This window comes from Dermacentor silvarum, chromosome 7 (assembly GCF_013339745.2).
Source record: "Dermacentor silvarum isolate Dsil-2018 chromosome 7, BIME_Dsil_1.4, whole genome shotgun sequence".
Taxonomy (NCBI): Eukaryota; Metazoa; Arthropoda; class Arachnida; order Ixodida; family Ixodidae; genus Dermacentor; species Dermacentor silvarum.
The window spans coordinates 23725175-23743829 of record NC_051160.1 but is presented as its reverse complement, the minus strand read 5'-3'; the positions used below and the strand labels follow the sequence as shown (position 1 = coordinate 23743829).

Below are 18655 nucleotides of genomic sequence, written 5' to 3'. Positions count from 1 at the left end.
ATGTATGGCCACGGATCGCAGGACGAACTGTACGATGACGTCGAGGGCCGGTTCAGAACCTGCGATAAAGTTCTATACCCGGATCCACCAGCAGGTGTGCCGGTAGTGAACACGACCAGGGTGGCGTACAGGGCAAGCACCAGAACGCAGTACCGGAAGCTGCTCTGCGTCATCGACACCAGGTTTGTGCGCGTTCGCCTGAAAGGGTGCCGATCCCCGCAGCATTCGCTCAGTGTAAAACTTACTAAACGGTCGAGGTTGTGCTTCAGGCTGGTTTGAGTTTCATCTGCGTACTTTGAAACGGCGGGATGGAAAAATACATAGTGCATGGGGTGCTTGTGATTCTTTTGGGCAATTTGGTGCGATCTGCTGCACATTATTTCCAACGGCGCTAAAGAGAGGCACGTACAACTCCATTACCACTTGCTTGTGTGCGCTTGTGTTCACGTGGTCTCCTGATGTTTACTTCTGATGAACTTATGAACTTAGAAGTGAGACTGGAAAAGGTGTCGCCTTCTCTTGCGAAGGAACACGGGGTAGTCCACGTGCTCCTGAGAACGGGGAACTGCTGGTGAATTTTGAAAGTGAATGCTGGGCGCAAGACGACGATCCCAGATCCCTTTGTCTTGAGTAGAGCTGGCGACGAGTTCGCGCTATATTTCTTGCACAGGTACTTCTCGGCAAGGCGTCCGTACGTTGTGGAACGACTGCCAACAACGTACTGCTCGGAGCTGATTTTCTACGCTGCGTACGTGAATGCGGCAGGGAATAATAAAGTGCACCTTAAGCATGGCCATATTGACGTGGCGTTCGTCCAGCAGCTCAAGAGGATAAAGCAAATGCGCAAACATCGCGGTGATCGGCTCCGATTTCACCTCACTCTGGGCGGGTCGCACAACGATTCACCAAACTTCGTGGAGATGCTGGAGAAACACGAGCTGCGTGACAAGGTCGTCACGGAGCTGTTCAACGTCAGTGCTATTTTCGACGTGAGTGAATCCTCTGCTTTATATTGGTGGATACTTCGTTTTCTACTGAAATTACTAGAAGGCTTTCTTGCGCTCCCCACTGTTCAGGAATGATGGTTAATTCGCGGATTTGTCCGATCTTCGCACTTTTGTCTTCAAACGTTCTTTCGGCTCTGTTCACTGCACTCTTATTTTTCTCGGATGAACGCATTAACGATGACTATCGCAAAAACTATCGCATCATTCGGAATAAACATCGCGAGAAGATGGGTTCTGCGTGAGTTTGTTTCTTTTCATATAAAAAAAGGTTTACTTTTCAAGAGCTTTCTAATTTCCAATAGAAAATGTTCGCTCTTGGTGGCCAAAAGCAAAGGTGCGAGCCTAGCCTTTTTGTGCTTAACTTCTTTTTTGCCCGGAAGCATGAAACGCCAGAATTTATATGTTCTTTGTAAGTTCATCAAACTTCCGGCGACGCCTCAGGTAGCGCTGGACTCAGTTGTCACTGTATGGTTTCATACCTATAGTTCGTGCTTTCAAAAAAAAAAAAAAAAAAAAAACACGGACCGGTAGGTAATTTGAATGAGAAACCTATGGGGGGCCACCTACGCAAATGTTATGATGTGTAAATGCGAGAGCATTACTTGTCGCTGAGTGTGTCGCTGAGTTATCTCGCTGAGTTTAGTGTAGTGTGGAAATGGTGCTGAAATTCGTGCGTTTGCGTTGTTGCCGAGCGTTGCAATAGTACCAACTGGCCATATTGCGATCTCTCAGCTATGTTTTATTTGCGAAGTTCTCATTAAAGTATCGTTTCACACACATTGCGTTGAGCGTTCTCTCTCGATGACAGCACTTTTCAGCACGATGAGAGCACTTTGCCGAGCGATGACAGTGCTTTTCCGAGTGTCACCATGGTGTTGACCCTACATTTCTTCATCAAATTCGTATAGGCGAACTTCATCTCATACGCTGAGGGGATGTCGTAGTCGTCGTCCGACGGGAACCATGCAGCGCGTTGCATCCTATTAGTCGTGGTCGTCCATGAGCTCCCTCCGACGGCGTCTGCGGATACTCGACAACACGAAAGGCAGAGCTAGCGGCTGTAGCTCGCCGTGCTCTCTCCGCAGTAGGGAGCCTGCATGCAAGGCGCTTGTATAAAGGCTCCCTACTCCGCAGCCGTTCGCTCGGCCATCTAGTGAATCGCCCACCAGGCAGAGCTCCAAAACGTTCACAAGATCAAAAATATTGATCACTGTCGCCTGTTGCAAGGGTGGCGGAGTTGTTGGCGCGCTCGGCTAGGGATTGGTATACCAGTGGCGGTGGGGATGAGGATCGAATTGTCACCTTGGCCGCTTTTTTTTTTAACACGAAAGTGTTTTATTCCGGGGTCCACCAAGACTTCACTGACGTATTTCCGTCACGGAAATACGTCATAGAACATAATACAAAGAAAGAAACCAGAAGAAAAAGTTCCACAAACATGCAAAATTTGGGAATCGAACCCACGACCTCTCGGTCCGCGACGATAGATCGCCGAGCGTTTAACCCATTGCGCCACAAACGCATTCGCAGAGAGCTACACAGACGCGCCTTATATATCTAACACTCCTCCGTGTACCCGCGCTCTTGCTCGGGGCGGTGCCGCCGCCTATGAGCAGAAAAGAGAAGTACTGCATTATGACACTAAAGCCCGGGATACATGGAGCGAACTTTCTCGACGAACTTCACGCGTCAAGTAACGACGCGGCGACACGACGCAGGATGTTTGCTGTGTTGCAATACATGCGGCGAACGCCGCCGCGCGTTGGCCGCCGTGTTGGCGGCGGTCCCGGCCGCCCGCTTCGAACTGAATTTGGCGTTGTCCTTGTAGAATTCACTTAGTTGGAAGCAAATGACTGCGTAAACGGCTTTCGCTTAGTCTCAGGCCGCTTCGACGACAGAGTATTATGGATAACCTTGAGTAGTTTTCGAGATCGCTTCTCGTTTATTACGCGTCTAAGCCTAGCGAAAGAAATATCCGATGCCAACGCCATCTATCGGGGAAGTCGGGAGATAGGCATGACGACAGCATGTGGCCTCTGAGATCAGAAGATTTCTGTTGAAGGTTGTTGTAGAGAGCTTGCACTGCTTGTCTGTTTCCTCGCAGATCAGCGGATATGGGATGTACAAATACAACGCGATTCCTGAGAGATCATACTAGGAACTACTCAATCGGTGCAGAGACATGCAGACACGGCAACACCAACGCGATTGCAGACGACGCGAAAAGGCGCGCGCGCGCGAAACACCAGCATGCATTGCGACCGGAACTAGTGCCTCCTGATTGGCTGTCGTCCACCGCTGCGCGCTAGACGCTTCCGGCGGCGGCGTTCGCCCGACGAAAATGTTTGGACAGGCAGATCGGCTGCGGACGGCAAATTTCTTGACGCCGGCCGTCGGACGTTCGCCGCCCGACGAAGTTCTTCGCTCGGACGCCGGTTATTCGCTCCATGTATTCCGGCCTTAACGCGCACCGACAGTGAACGCTTCGGTGGTCTCAGTACTACGACGCCTCGATGCCAGCATTCGAAGGGACGCTGGCATCAAGAAGCACTACCAACGCCACCTAGGTGGCGTTCACCGTACTCAGCACAGCGGAGCGTGGCCTCCGCAATTAGCTCTGAAAATGTTTCTGAAGTTGATCGCGGAGGCTGCAATTACGACGCGCTGTACGCGCTGATTTGACTCGGTGACGATTCAGTTACGTGCTTTGTCTTGCGCGTTGTATTAGTGTGTCAGTTACGTGCTTCGTCTTTCGCGTTGTGCTAGCGTGTGCAGCGTAGTGCAGCTTCCATATGCACGACGGTTGCTCATGGTCATCGACGTTGGTAGTCGTGATGGAGGAGACGTGCCACCAGGCGTCAGCGTGGGTGCATCAACGCCTAAGGGCGCTTTAGCCACAAAACACCAATAGACATTATATATCAATGTGCAATAAACATTACACTACTTCTGTGAAGACACGTTTCACTTTCGTGTTCTATACCGATTCCTATATAAGAGGGATCAACCACATTTTTTTTGAGTACATGAAGATGACGTAATTGGCGTAGCGTTTTTCTGCCACGGCCTTCTGGTGACAGCGAGGTCGCAAAAGGAGCCAAGTTTTGCTCTCGCATTTCAAATTGTTTGCTCTCGCGTAAAACAAATCGTATACTGTAGTTTCTACGGATTTGCGACATTATGGGGAAATATGTTTTTCACGGGAGCCTACTCTATTGGGGAGTGAGTTCAAGGAATCATCGGAGTGGTGTTGCAATTTGGCAGTTATCATTATAGCTTTAACGACAGCATTATATCAGGGCAGTGAGCGGCCATCGCTGCCGCAGTTAATGGCGACCGGATCGGGCGAATGTTTTAGCAGCGTCATTGAATGTTTAAGTGCCATCGAGTACGTACTGCGTTCTCGAGGCAGTCCTTCGCACAAACATCGCATTGGCATTTAGACGCCTACTTGAGGTACGACACATTCAGTGAGATTGCTTGTGTGTCATGAAGGCACAATAAGTGTGACCGTCCCGCTACCGGAGCAGTTCGCTTGTGGGCTTTTAAATACACAGTATTGGCCAGTCGAGAAACCTTCACTTCATTATCTTTTCTCCGTTTTTTGGCATTTGCTACAGGGTGTGAACATCCACTGGGACCGTCCAGGCGGCTATTGCGACAAGGAATTTACACCAGCCTATTTCCGCGCCTTTCTCGAGGCGTTGTACCTAAAAAGGATGAGCCTGATCCTCACGGTGCCGCCAGTGCTAGAGCTGGTGCGCAAGTTCTGGCTCATCAGCCTGACGCGCTACACGGACTACGTCATCGTTACGACGCACACACTTCGTCGAAAGGTATACTGCTGAAAAAAAAAAATGCTGTTTAAGCACTGAATAGAATGCGAATAATTTTACAGCAAATAGCTTTCATTGGCTGTTTCGGCTGTTTTCGCGGTTGGTTGATGGTCGGACTCGGCGAGGAAAACGTTCGTGTGTTAGTTCGTTCGTTCGTGCGTTCGCCCGTTCGTTCTTCGTTTGTTTGCTGGTGCGTTCGTTAGTCCGCTCGCTTGCTCACGCTTTCAGTCTTTTGTTCGTTACCTCGAAATTCGGGCTATTCGCTTACATTGGCCATCATCTGTTGATCATTTCTGCATAATATTTTATGTGAAATCATTTGCCCCTGGAAATGCCTTCGTTAAATACGTTGTTAAGAACGCGACTCTTGCTCGAGGCGACACTTAAACCGGTGAAAGTAGAAAGCTATCCACACTTCGTCTCCACGTGGTGTCCAATCGGGTGCACTGCGGATCACTGTTAAAGGAGACGCTCTAACGTGTCGTTCACACTGTGCTGGCACCCTAGTTATAAGTTCTGGCTAAAGCTATGTCGGTGCCCTGTAGAGTTGGTTCAATAATAGACGAGCACCACGAACCGCAAGTCGTCCGGGCGATTTTATACTTGTAGGGTGAAAAATTTGCACGTGCTCTATGCTCGTGTGTTTTGTTTTAACAACGGATTGCACTGTACTTCCTTACCAAAACCTTTGCATCTTGGAATCGGTAATCAGGCCAGGACCAGCACATGAGCATGACCATGTGCTGATCGTGTTCGTGTGGTGTGCTTTTCTTGAGCCGCGGCACAACGTGATGGGCGAAAGTATTAGATGGGAGCTCAAATTGATGGTTTTAAGTTTTCAAGTCAAGCTTATTTCAGTAGTCAAGCAACGGATATTTTTCTTGGGGAGGGGTGGGGGGGGGGGGGGGGGGGGGCTGACGAACGCCGACGGTTTTCTGTCAAAGCGGGGGCGCTTAACGTAACATGATTCCAAACTGTTTTGATTCCCATTTCTGCAATCAGCCTTCACGATTGGTCAAAACATTTTCGGGCCACTCCAAACTTCGCCTGTCTGTCACGCGCCGTCACGAAAACCGCGATAGCTCCCCCATCTGATTTAACGTGTACACACTGATTATGCACGATTAAACCGCACAAAAGAAAAATAATCATTCCTGATTTGACGCCTTTTCACCATTAGCCCTCTGCTATGGTCCCATGTTTTCTGGCTACGCCCACTTTGCCTGTCTGTCACGCGACTTCACAAAGCCGCGAAAACTCACCACGTCAAAGTGACGTGTACGCGAAAAAAAGCATTAAAATGCGGAACAAAACTGAAAATTTTTCTGAATAGCCACAGACTGTCTCGTTCTGAAAGGAATAGAATATGGCTGCCCGCCGATCGCTCAGGCCCTCACTACTCGCACCTGCCGGTGAGTATGTACTTATTTGCGCATGATGAACGTTTTTGCGTGGCAGTAAAGCGTTATCGAGCCCTTTCGGCATGCATGCGACATCGCTCTGCCAACTCTTCCTTGCTGAGGATCCGTTTTAGTGGTATTCTTGCACGCCGCCGCGATTTTCAACCAGCCACCGCAAGCTAAGTAAGGCCAAGCGGACCAATCGGAGAAGCCGGCACTACCCTCTTCATGCGGTTATCTATTTTCACTGTGCTGGCTCGGCCCCATAGAAACCGTCTCCACTAGAGCGTGCTCCTCGCCTCTTGTCAGCCAATTAGAAAAGAAGAACCGCTGAGTGTAGATAATGTTGTTGGTTTTGAAAGCGAACAAAGGTGACCTCCTATAAACGAGGAGTGTGTTCGATTGGGTTGTTCAGACAACGCTGCGGGTCACCGCCCGATGCTTGCGTCGGTGGTTATGTAAATTTGCCGTCAGGAGTGTGGAGTCAAAACAGTTTGGAATCATTTTACGTTATAGCGCCCCAGATGTCGTGCATCATAGCACCCAAGCTTGCATAGCGGGGCTCACCGCGTTGACATTGACAGAGGAGGCGATTTTAGTTTATCTCACACTTGAACTGGGAGTCATACCCGCAACCAAGGGTTGGCAAAAATTGACGAGTACTCTGCAAAGTCCACCTTGCGGAGGGCTGACTAAGTGTGCGTGTGTGGCATATACTGCTCGCAAATTGTTTGCACCTCAGACTGCACGCGCGTTGGGTGAATGGTAGCTGAATGCTTATACACTCGGAAAATTTAAATTTGGGGTTTGGAAACTTTCAGAAATGGTACAGCGGGCTAAGAGGGACGGCGTAGGACAGAGCTCCGAATTTTTCACGGCCACCCGGCCTTCTTTATGGCACCCAATGAACGCTAAATGAGCTTAGTTTTTTTTTTTTTTTTGTACTGCACCCTCAATATAATGTGATTGCCGCGGCCGGTGAACGGAACGTTCGACCTTGTGCTCAAGCGCATCTAAATGAAACCCTGGACAAGCACCACGCATCAACTTCGTCAACGCATCAACATGTGCCAACGCACCACACAGTGCATCCACTTACCTTGGTGTTTGCGTTCTGGCATAATTTGTTAGCTGGTGGCGTGGTGCGTAATTAGAACACCGGGCTTCTAAGCTGAAGTTCGTATATAAGTGCGAGTCCTCCTCTATAGTCCACTATATTTTCAGGCCGATCCCAGCATAGTGCAGGATGTAGAAGTGGTAGGTAAGGTAAAGTGTAGTGACCATAGGTTAGTGAAGTCTAGAATTTGTCTCAATTTGAAGAGAGAAAGAGTAAAATTAGAAGAAACAGGCCAACGTAGACGCAGTAAGGGTAAAATCAGACCAATTCAGGCTGGTGCTCGCAAACAAATACGCAGTTTTAGAACAGGAAGATGAAGGTAACATAAGGTAATGAATGAAACCGTAACTAGGCTGATTTCAGGAGCAGCAGTTGATGTGGGAGGTATGGCATCAGTGCAACCAGTAGGTAAGAGAGAGAGAGAGAGAACGAAGAGGGAAAGATGGGGAGGTTAAACTTTCCCAAGTAACAAAGGACCTAGTAAATAAGCGATATAGCATGAAATTGTTAAACTCAAGAGAGCAGATGAATTTTGCTGAACTGTCAGAACCGATGTACAAGGACAAAGTAAGGGAAATAAGAAGTTATAACGTGAAAAATATTGCGGAAGCAGTAAAAAACTGCCGCAGCATGAAATCGGTCAGAAGAAAACTTTGCATAGGAGAAGGTAAGATGTCTGCACAGAAATATAAGCAGGCTAATGTCATCAGCAGTTTCGGTGGTATAGTAAAATCAGCAGAAGAAAACCCGGAGCAGCCTTACTACCTTCATTTGATGTAGCGATGAACAAGATCGATGCTCTTTTTAAAACTAGCGATGAAGTTATAAGGGCATTGCAAGACATGACCCGGGCAAAAACGGCAGGAGAAGATGCAGGAGATATCACGCGGGAAATGCTTGCGGCCCTTTATACGCAATGCCTGACGACTTCAAGTGTACCAGAGAGCTGGAAGAACGCCCACGTTATACTAATCCATAAGAAGGAAGACGGTAAAGTACTGAGGAATTATCGGTTTATTAGGTTGCTTTCAGTATTGTATGAAATATTCACTAAGCTAATTTCGAATAAGATCATGGCAACACTTATTCATGCAAGAGAACAGGCTGGCTTCAGGAAGAGAGATTCTATAATAGATCTCATCGATGTCATCAATCAGGTAATCCAGAAATCTGCACAGTACAATTAACCGCGCTATATGGCTTTCATAGAATATGAAAAGGCATTTTATTCAGCTGAGTTACCAGCAGTCATAGAGGCGTTGCGCTATAAAGAGGTTCATGAGGCATACGTGAATCTTGATATATCAATAAAGATTCCAGAGCTACCTTGGTTTTCCAGAAAAGTAGAACTTTACCTATCAAGAAAGCGGTCAGGCAAGGAGACACAATCTCTCCATGCTATCCATTGCATGCATAGAGGAAGTATTCAAGCTATTAGACTGGGAAGGCTTAGGAGTGAAGATCAACAGTGAATATCTCAGCAACCTTCGGTTTGCAGATGACGTTGTACTGTTCAGCAACCCTGGGGACGAATAACAAAAAAATGATAGAGGACATTACAGAGACATTGGAAGAGTGGGGTTGAAGATTAATTTGCAGAAGACAAGGATCGCGTTCAGTAGCTGGCAAGGGGACAAGAATTCGGGATCGCCTGTCAGCATCTAGAGTCTGTACAGTAACTTTATCTACGTCAATTCTCAATTTTCTGATCACGAAAAGAAAATTTACAGAAGAATAAAAATGGGTTAGAGTGCACGCGGCAGGCATTACCAAATCATGACCAGGAGCTTACCACTTTCCTTGAAAAGAAAATTGTACAATCATTGCATTCTACCAATGCCAACATATGAGACAGAAACGTGGAGGTTAACAAAGAAGCTCGAGAAGCAGTTAAGAAGCGTGCAAGGAGCAAATGAATAAAGAAATTGCCGTGGCTGAAGGCGGTTAAACAAAGTGTGCCGAGCGACAGCACGGTTTTGCTTGCTTTGGGAAAGGACACAGACGCTGCTCGGCGTCGTCAGCAAATGCAATTGCACCACAAGACAACTCAGACGCTGCTCGGCGTGGCAGCCGTAGCGAGCGAATTGACCTTCATGCTGCGCCTCGCTTCAACGTGAAGTGAGTGTCGAAACTACAGCGCATACAAAGCTACCAGCACTCGGCGCACTTTAGTCCACATCGCAGATCGCTTTCAAGATGTGGGCGCCCACGTGGCGTGCACGACAGCCGCCGGTAGTGGCAGGCTAAGCCCCAGTTTGACCTTGGCTGAGCTTGAAGGTCAGATTTACGGAACCAGGTGTTTTCTGGGTTTGTACCTGGAGTAAGTAGAACTATCGCTCACTCAGAAAATGCTAGGCGTAACGTTAAGAAACAGTAAGAGAGCGGTGTGGATCAGCGAGCAAGCGGGGATAGCCGATATTCTAGTTGACATTAAGATAAAAAAATGGGCTGGGCAGGCGAGTTATTGGGTAGGGTAGATAACCGGGACATTATAGTTGCAGAATAGGTGCCAAGGCAAGGGAAGCGCAGTCCAGGACGGAAGAAAACTCGGAGGGGTAATGAAATTAGGAAATTCGCAGGCGTAAGTTGTAATCAGCTAGGTGCACGACATCGGTAATTGGAGATTACAGGGATAGGCCTTCGTTCTGCAGTCGACATGAAAATAGGCGAATGATGATGATAATTTCTTAACGTTCTAGTGCATAAATATTACCATTGCATTACATTACACATTGCACATAGCATAAATACAAACACAATTGTACGTATCGCATGTAGTTGAAGAAGATTCAATTTATTCGCTTCAGTTAGGCTTCAGTTCACGGATGTCTCAATATATGCATTTGATTGGATCAAAAACAACCAGCCTTGCACGTATGTTTCGTTTTGTCGCTACTCATCAGGGATTACTGGACTGCTCTGGGAGGCGTGAGTTCGCGACGGCATCGTACCTCGCCATCCGGGACCACGTCTTCCAGGAGACGGCCAATCCGTTCCAGGCAGCGAAGGTCATCTATTCCATTGCCGTAAGTGGCCAGACTCGCCACAGAGCGAGTGCTTTGCCCAATTCCATTGAATGCCGACGCACTTGTGTACTTACCGCGCCGGTGTACAAAAAGAATGCGTGTGGACCAAAAATGAAATTGTAAAGATTTAAAAATTTTATGGGCACAACTTTCGCAGACAATATCGCAACAGAAGTTTTACAGGAGGTGGTATCATGAACAAATTGTGTATAGTTGTACAAAAGGTGCATTCAGAAAAAAAACTTCGGCTGAATTTCTGGCATTTCGGAACCAGGCGCGAACGAGGCTGGCTTTCTCGAAGTGAAAACAAAATGAAGCTTCAATAAGTTTATTCGGGCTCCTATATTTTAGGCATGTTACGACCTTGAGCTAAACACTTACGATGTGGATACGTTGAAAATAAAATTGAGGAAGCGGTATGTTAACCAGTTGTTAGGTAAGGAATATAGCAGTTGTGTTAAGTTGTTTATGGAGTAATTAATACAGACTGATTACCTCTAACACTTACAATTTTGAGAAAAATACGTGAGCTTGCACGAATTGGGAGAACCCTTACTGAATTGCAAAATTATTTTAATTTTGATTGTAGATCCACGGGTGCTCACTTGAACGTTTAGGTTTATGATATTTTGTCAAATAGAAAAAGAAAACGCTTGACAACCCAAGTACTGATTAGCGGAAGGTCGAACTCTTGATCAGTTACTAAATTTACTTTTCATTAAATTACAAGCCATTTTATTTGAATCGGTTGAACACCGAGCGGTTTCAGGATTGTGTTATTATTGTGAATAACAATTAGACCTTTCTATACCCAAAACTCATTTCAGTTGAGATCGATTGTTGTCATATAATTAAGAAAATTGGCTTAAGAGTCAGTAGCGCTGCCAACGCGGTGGAGGCGGAAGGTACGTTTGGTGTTAACGGTGTGCCCGCATTGAAATACTATATGCTGAAATACGTTAAGAAAATTTGCTAGGTTCTCACTTTTACGGGCAAAAACCACAATTATGAGACATGCCGTAAGAAGGCGGGGGGGGGGGGGGGGGGGGGGGGGCAGAAGGGTATCACAGGCTAATTTTGACCGTCTGGGGTTCTCTGAGGTGCACCCAATGCACTGTAGACGAATATTTTGCCATTTTGCTCCCATAGAAATGCGGCCGTCGGGGCCGGGATTTGATCCCGCTATCTCGGGCTTAGCAGCGCAAAACCGAATCCACTACGCCACCACGGTGGTTGCTGAAACACCGGCTTGTGCGTGGGCTTGTCGATCGTAGCTCGGCGCCGACGTGTTCCGGGCGACTCTGCCGCTGAGCTCCCCGCGGCTGCTGGATGCCGGCACACCGTCCAGTGTCTTCGACGGCCCCACGGTGCAGACGAACAAGACGAGCTACGACCACGTGTGCCGCATGCCCAAGGGTGTCTTCGACGGCGACAGCGAGTGCGCCTACGCCATCCGGCAGCAGACCACCGGTAGCACCGAGGTGAGAAGGCGCCTCGACGGCTGCGAATGCGTCGTAGTCTGTCCCTAAAGAAACAAAATTGGTTGACGGAACGCCGGAATGTTTTGAGATTTCTAAGGCACCTGACGATGCGCCTTTTTATTTGGCCTTTTGGAGAGGGGTGGCGATAAACAGCCACCCAACCGTTGTAAGCTGCTTGCGTGCTACTATGTCGCAATTGAGCGCTCGGTCTATCTGTTTTATCTGGTAAAGTTACCGTGCGCCACGATGATAGCGACCATGTGTTTTCATGGTATAGTGTCCGTGTGGTTTCAATCACACGAAGTCAGCGTGTTTTCTTCGAACGTGGTCTTTGGTTTTAAGTTACCAATCCCACCAAATTGCGCCCCGCCTCCTTTTACTCTTCGTTCACCTTCGCCAATTGTGTTTGTTCTTAGCGCCGTAAGTAATGTTTAACATTCGCAGACAGACGGGGGTGTGGACCTTTCTTAAGTTCCCTACACTGTTAGGTCCAAGCGTTGCAAGAAATAAGAAAGCGTTCTCGAAAATACCAAAAAGCTCGTCTTTCCGGATTCAAGCGAGTTTATGACTTTGCACGCTGATCACATGCAACGAATTATTGCGCCAGAAATGCAGCAATTTACCGTGATTTTGCATGTACGTGGCGCCTTTGTAGCTTCATGCATTTAGTAAAGTATAATCGCTTAGAAATTAAAGCCAACGGAGGCAGATAAACTGTATAAGTGATGCCACAAGAGCTTCTGAAGCCACAAGAAGGAAGACTAGAGCAATGAATGCTTGCGAATGTACTAGCGTTCATTCCTATGGCCGCCGACCGATTGGAGTGCCATGAGTACTTAACTCTAGTAATTCTATCAGAAAACTCGAGCCTAAAGCATTAGGCTTTGCTATCAATATCCTCTGTAAAAAAGTGGTCAGGCTAGGCAAAGGAGTTCATGTGCACGCATCGTTTCCTTGTCAGCCTGCCCTCACAGACGCGTGTTCATTCCTTCACTGTTGTTCAGCTCGCCTTGTTCGCGGGCCCCGAGGAACTGGTTACGCGCATGCGCAAGTCGTACTACAGCAAGATGGGCGACACACCGGTTGCCGTGTATGACTTATTTTTGGACGACTTCGGCGGGAACTGCGTTTATGCCGGAGGGCCGACTACGAGGGACTCTCCCCTGGTGGCTGCCATCGCTGAGACGGGAGTGGAACCGTGACTGTGGCACGGCATTTGCCGAGTGTATTTTTCGCTGCAGGCGCTACTATTTCCTGACACCAGGGCGGCGCCGCGCCGCATTTTCGCTTGTGGTTGCGCTCGGCGGTTGCCACGAGTTGCAGCACTTAAGCGATCTTTCTTTCATTTATGTACTTATTCGTTTGATGATACCTGCTTCGCTAGATTGCTGCAGGAATTTGTTGTTTTAGGGGAATGCTGAAGAGTTTGCCTCACTAGCAAATTTCAAACAAAAATATTTAGAAATATTCATTTCACGCGTTTTCGTTCATTTTTTGAGTAGCCTTTATTGTCTGTCTAGTAACCGAGACTGTTGGAGCGAGTCTGAGCCTCGAAAAGTTATTGCTAGAGCGGGACGCACATAGGTGTACGCGAACAATTCTGATGGCGTGGACGCGTGTATAGTTCTCAAAAAGTGGTAACGCGACCTTCTTTTTAAAACTTATATAACGTAAGTTTTCATTCCCAGGTTCACTGGCTTTCAAAGCAACGGCCCATTTCAAACTTTAAAACGTACGGTTCGTATGAAAGTGTGTGCTTAGAAACAGGCTGCGGTGCAATTGGATGAGGCATTTACATATAATGGACCCTTTAGAATGGAAAAATTCCCATTCAGTGTTTTTGGGAAGCCCGACCGCGACGTGGTTCCTGCTGAATAGAAAACACATTTCCAGCAGTGCGAAAAAAAAAATATGTCCACGTATATAACCAATACCACCAGCTATTATATTACCGCTGTCAAGCTTTTTACCCCGGCATGCCCGAAACAAAAGAATGTGAATTACAACGTGAATCGCTTGTGCCTGTTGGTGCCAAATACAGCCTGCTTCAACAAGACGTGAGAGCTGTTGACACAGAGTTAAAGACAAACTGAAACATCGCCGCCCTTTACATTATTTAATATGCCGACAAGACTTCAGGGTAGTTCACAGTGTAGAAGGCCAAAGGTGAAAATTCTCCTCAAACCTCTGGGACACACACAACCGCGTGGACACATACTCGTTTCGCAAACCTGTGAACGAGAAGAAAATATGTCTGAGTACATTTTAAATAAGTGGATAAATCTAGGCTATAAGATGATGAATATTTGATGGCTGAGTAAACGTACAAAGATGATTGAATTGCTGTGGGGTACCGTAATTTGTTTCGTGCAGCGTCTCAAGAAGTGTACATGATACATTGTGACTGCTGGCTCCGATGAAGCCATTGGCATTCGCGGAATGTCGGAAACCGGTGAATTCTTCCTAGCACTGGTTCTACACCTGGTTCTTTCTTGTAAAATGATCGTCTGCAGTGCTGAAATCGAAACGCTTAAGCTTGCCGATTTCCTGCATTTATTTCCTGCAGTATTTCCTTCATTTATTTCCTGCAGTGTTTCCTGCATTTTCCCAACGTTGCCTTTTATTGCCGGGGCACTATCAATGGTTTTCAGGATCGCAAAATATTCGAAAAATGCTTTGTGGTTGCGCATTACTTGGGCAGTCGTAGCATACTGATTGCGCCAGTTTGACCAATATTGTGTAGAATGTGAAGCTGCTGCGAAGCTGTTTTTCGAGGTCTGTGCTATCCTGTGAGAGCGATGATAGAAGTAGGTGATGGAAACGTATTTTCCATAAATATAGTTTAGTTCATAGTACAGCTGAGTGCTGCGTATTCTTCGACAACAACGCTGCTGTGTTTTACCATAGAATAAACTAATGCCATCATAAATGTGTGGCTGCAGTGGTACGAGAGCCTTTGTGCGTGGGGCTTGAAAATCACGTCCTAGACGCACTTATGTCGCCTATTCTTATGACCTATCTGATTACGTCTATAGTTTCTTGTTACGACTCTGAATAAAATGTTGTGTAATTGAATGATTGAATTCGTTTTTTATCTATCTAAATCTACCTTGCCTGAAATTCAATTTCAGTATTTCGTGTTATTCACATCAATTCACTGGTCGTCCCTACAACGACCATTAATGCTGTGGCGTTTCCAAAACGCCTTCCACTGCGTGTATGCATTCGGTCAATTCGCAGTGGTCTTCTATTAACACAATACAACTCATGGAGCCTCTAGTACGATCTAAAATATGAACCCAGAAGCGTGGGTGCTGTAAATTAAAGCGGCTTAATATACGATGGTATAATGAGGCAATGATGGGCTCACAAATTCCTTGCAATATTCTTGGGTGATGGGCGCCGCTGTGTAATGGGTGAAGTCGTAGTTATAACTTCTTCCTGTAACATTTCGTGCACCTTCAGCACTGAAAAAAAAAAGATATTTGAAAAACTTTCTAACATTTTCATTATAGCATCTTTATCACGTGTATGAAGTAGTACTCAAACTAACTTTTACATTATTGGTTACCACATTTTATTCTGTTTCCCGCTGCATCTGCATCCAATGACAAAGTAATGCACCGTTTTCATAGTTTGCCGTTTTATTGCCGCGACAAAATCTTACGTTGTTCATAAAGTGAGCTCTGCACATGCGGGCAGAATAATCCATGACACATCAATTGCAATATTTTGTTATAACTTAACGCAGTAGGGCGCCGCACCTGTGCCGTTTTATTTATAACCTATTTAAGATCAAGTTCTCCTGAGATACCGCGAGGAATCATATTTCTGAAAGGTGTACAATCATGACCTTGAATAGTAATCGCTGCGCGTAAGAGAGATCTCAAAAGACTGACTTGATCACGGAGGCTGAAAGCAGATGGCAAACCACTTGTACTTGAAGTTTAGCAGGCTTGAAAAAAAAAAAGATTGGGCATTTTGAAATTCTGATGGCGAACACGAACGCAGAAAAAAAATATCACCGTATCAGGCAGGTAAGAGTACCCTTTGCTCTATAAACAGCGTTTCCGTAGAAACCATGGAAACTGGTTGCATTACGAAGGAATCACTTACGAATGCAGACAGCCACTCTTGGTGTGGGCCAAGCACTTTTTTGTAGAATTCCCAGCGCAATCCTCTTGCTGACACCCTGTTTCACACACATTCCATGGGAAATTTGGCCCATGTTCGGGAACTTGCCGCGGCACATACAGAATTGAATTCCCGCTCCTCAGCAATCGATGTCACTGTTTGCTTGACACACGTCTTTCTGTTCCATTGTATTCCGCCGAAATTCAAAGGCTGTAGTGACAAAAATGTCTCCAGCAATATCCGATAAGGCTCGTCTGGTGAGCAATAGCCCTACTCGGTCGATGACGGCATTGACCATCCATCAGTATACTCCTTACGTAGTGTCGAACGGAGTTGTCTTCAGCCTAGCCGCGAACATTTATTGTAGCGCTGCGTCTGTTCCGCAACTGTTCAGCACATTGTGCCGACCTGCGTTATTCGTTCAACTCCCCATATGGCCAGCAGCATAAGGCGCTAGCGCGAGGTAGAAAAAAAAGAAAAAAAAAGGATAGCCACTGCATAGTCAGTGCACTCGTCATATTTAGCTTCTATTGACTTCGATCTTCATTGAATGATAAACCCAACGGAAAGGTCGCCGTTTTAGAGGATTGCTGAAATGTAGCGTGAATTGCGGAATGTGCTGAGGCTCGTTCCGGAAAGAAGACTTCTAGGGCATATTCGTGAACCAGTAGGAAAGCTGATCAAGGTGAGCGTTTATGCATAGTTAGCTACACAACTTTACAGGACAGGAAGTTTACAATGAAGCTGATACAGCCGCGAAGCCAGGGCACACAAGCGGCGTTTACATAAACCTGATAATTAAAGTTGAGTCTACTTGGCTTATGGAGCGCAAGAATGATCATCGGGTTTTTGTAAACGATAGTGGGTGGCCCCGAGCGAGCGTCGAGGCGAGCGTCGAGGCGAGTTCAGTCAACCTGCCTGCGAGGGTTGGACTGACAACAAGGTAGGCGAAATTGACGCAAGCGCGGCCGGTTCAGGCTGGGTCAGCTAACATGCCCAACCCGATAGAATCGACCCGATAGCATCGACCCGATATCATGAACTCGACCCGATAGCATCAAGCTCATGTTAACCAAGCTGTAGCGTCATATTGAAAGTTTATATCTATAGTGGTTTTTCCTACCTGCCATAACAGTGAACTGTTGTGGTGGGCTGTATATCAATACTTTTCCTGAAATCTGCGGTAGTCTCGGTACCTTTTGATAACAGTTCGTACTTAGACATAATACTTACCACATGGCCAGCACAGCGAGAAACGTAATCGCAAGTATCCAAGTAAAGCAATGTCTGAGCATGTGTACGGTCGCTGATCCTTGGGGTTTTTCATACCGTTGTGGCAACATCACTGGCGGGCGTTGTCGCTTTTGTTATCTTCAGCTTCCTACGTGAAAGTGAGCGCAAATAGATACCACTGCTTTACTGTTCTTTCTCGTTTTCCGCTCACCGACCTTGAGTTTGCGTGACTAAGCGCACATCTGTTTTCCAGGCCCTTGTGCAACTTTTATTGCCAATTTCCTCGAGGTTCTAAAATTATAGCAGATGGTTTTACAGCGTGGAGGCTAAGCTATGCAAACCTCTGGAACTGAATGCAATTGAGCGTGGATTACCAGCTGACTTTGTTCCACAGACATGTGTATCCGTTGTTTTTGCACGCAAGTACGAAATCAACAAAAGGAATATTTCCCGTAGACGTCGTTAGCTACTCGGGCAATTGTTGCCTGTGCTTTCATTTGATTACAGTGTTGCCTTTCTCAAACCAATCTTAGGAGATTGTTCACCGCGTTGTTTTGTAGCACCAGCCTTGAAATTACAAAAATAAAACTAGATAGCATAAACTACCAACCGGAAACTTTCAAGAAAGCCTGGAGGGGCTTGTTGTGCGATGGCCTTGAAAAAAAAAAAAAAAAACGCGGCGTCTAGCAACTAGGGGGTGTTGCGGTTAGTCGAGTGGTACAAAAAAATCGCGTAGTCGCAGTGACGCGTTCGTGCCACTGATCGCGCCTTCGTCGTCGTCTGCTTCTACAGCTGGCTCCGATGCCGCTTGTTATGCCAGCGTTCCCATAGTGCCCCTCGCGTTCGTGCGAGTAGTAGTAGTAGTAGTATAACTTTTATTAAAAAAATTAAATCCAGGTCCAGTGGGTGGGTCTCTGAGTCCAGGGCCCCACTAGCGATAGCGGCACGCCGGGCTTGGTCGAGAAGGGCCAGTTGGTCCTCCCGCACCGTGCTGGCTAGCCACACCTCCCACTGCCTACTTTTGGAGTTTTGCCCCAAAAGGGGTGATTGGATTTCTTGTGGCCGATTCTGGCACGACCATGTGATACGGTCAAGAGATGGCCGCCCCCCGCACCAAGGGCAAGTGTTGGGGTACCGGCTGGGGTGTATGTGGTGTAGTAGGAGTAGGTGTGGGTATGTACGGGTTTGTAGTCGGCGCCAGTCCCGCATTTGCGCTGAGTCTAAGGATGGGTCTGGAAAGCTATACCGTTGCCTTCCTCGTCTCTGTGCCTCCAAGATATCTTTTATTGTGATCGGAGATTCTACGAGAGTGCGTTCCGTCGCTCGGATGCTATATTCTCGTGCCACTGCTCGCGCCTTCGTCGTCGTCTGCTTCCACAGCAGGCTCCGATGCCGCTCATCATGCCCGCGTTCCCATACTG

General features: G+C 47.0%; 1 protein-coding gene and 1 long non-coding RNA gene across 2 annotated transcripts; one reads left to right on the top strand and one right to left on the bottom strand.

Moving 5' to 3' along the window:
• LOC119458755 (uncharacterized) lies at positions 1–13069 on the top strand. Its single transcript, XM_037720620.2, has 6 exons — positions 1–182; positions 671–989; positions 4628–4843; positions 10264–10386; positions 11661–11867; positions 12872–13069. The coding sequence occupies exons 1-6, from the start codon at positions 1–3 to the stop codon at positions 13067–13069; spliced, it is 1245 nt and encodes a 414-aa protein (XP_037576548.1).
• Positions 13070–13442: 373 nt separating this feature from the next.
• On the bottom strand, positions 13443–17455 carry LOC125946645 (uncharacterized). Its single transcript, XR_007467743.1, has 3 exons — positions 17235–17455; positions 15238–15334; positions 13443–14098 (listed from the first exon to the last, which is right to left on the bottom strand). It is a non-coding gene; the product is annotated as an uncharacterized LOC125946645 (long non-coding RNA).
• Between the last annotated feature and the right edge of the window lie 1200 nt (positions 17456–18655).

Excerpts from the sequence above, each read along its gene's own strand:
- LOC119458755 (XM_037720620.2), top strand. The coding sequence starts at position 1 with ATGTATGGCCACGGATCGCAGGACGAACTGTACGATGACGTCGAGGGC. Across the intron at positions 10,387-11,660 it reads AGGTCATCTATTCCATTGCC|CTCGGCGCCGACGTGTTCCG; the intron begins GTAAGTGGCCAG and ends TGTCGATCGTAG. Across the intron at positions 11,868-12,871 it reads AGACCACCGGTAGCACCGAG|CTCGCCTTGTTCGCGGGCCC; the intron begins GTGAGAAGGCGC and ends ACTGTTGTTCAG.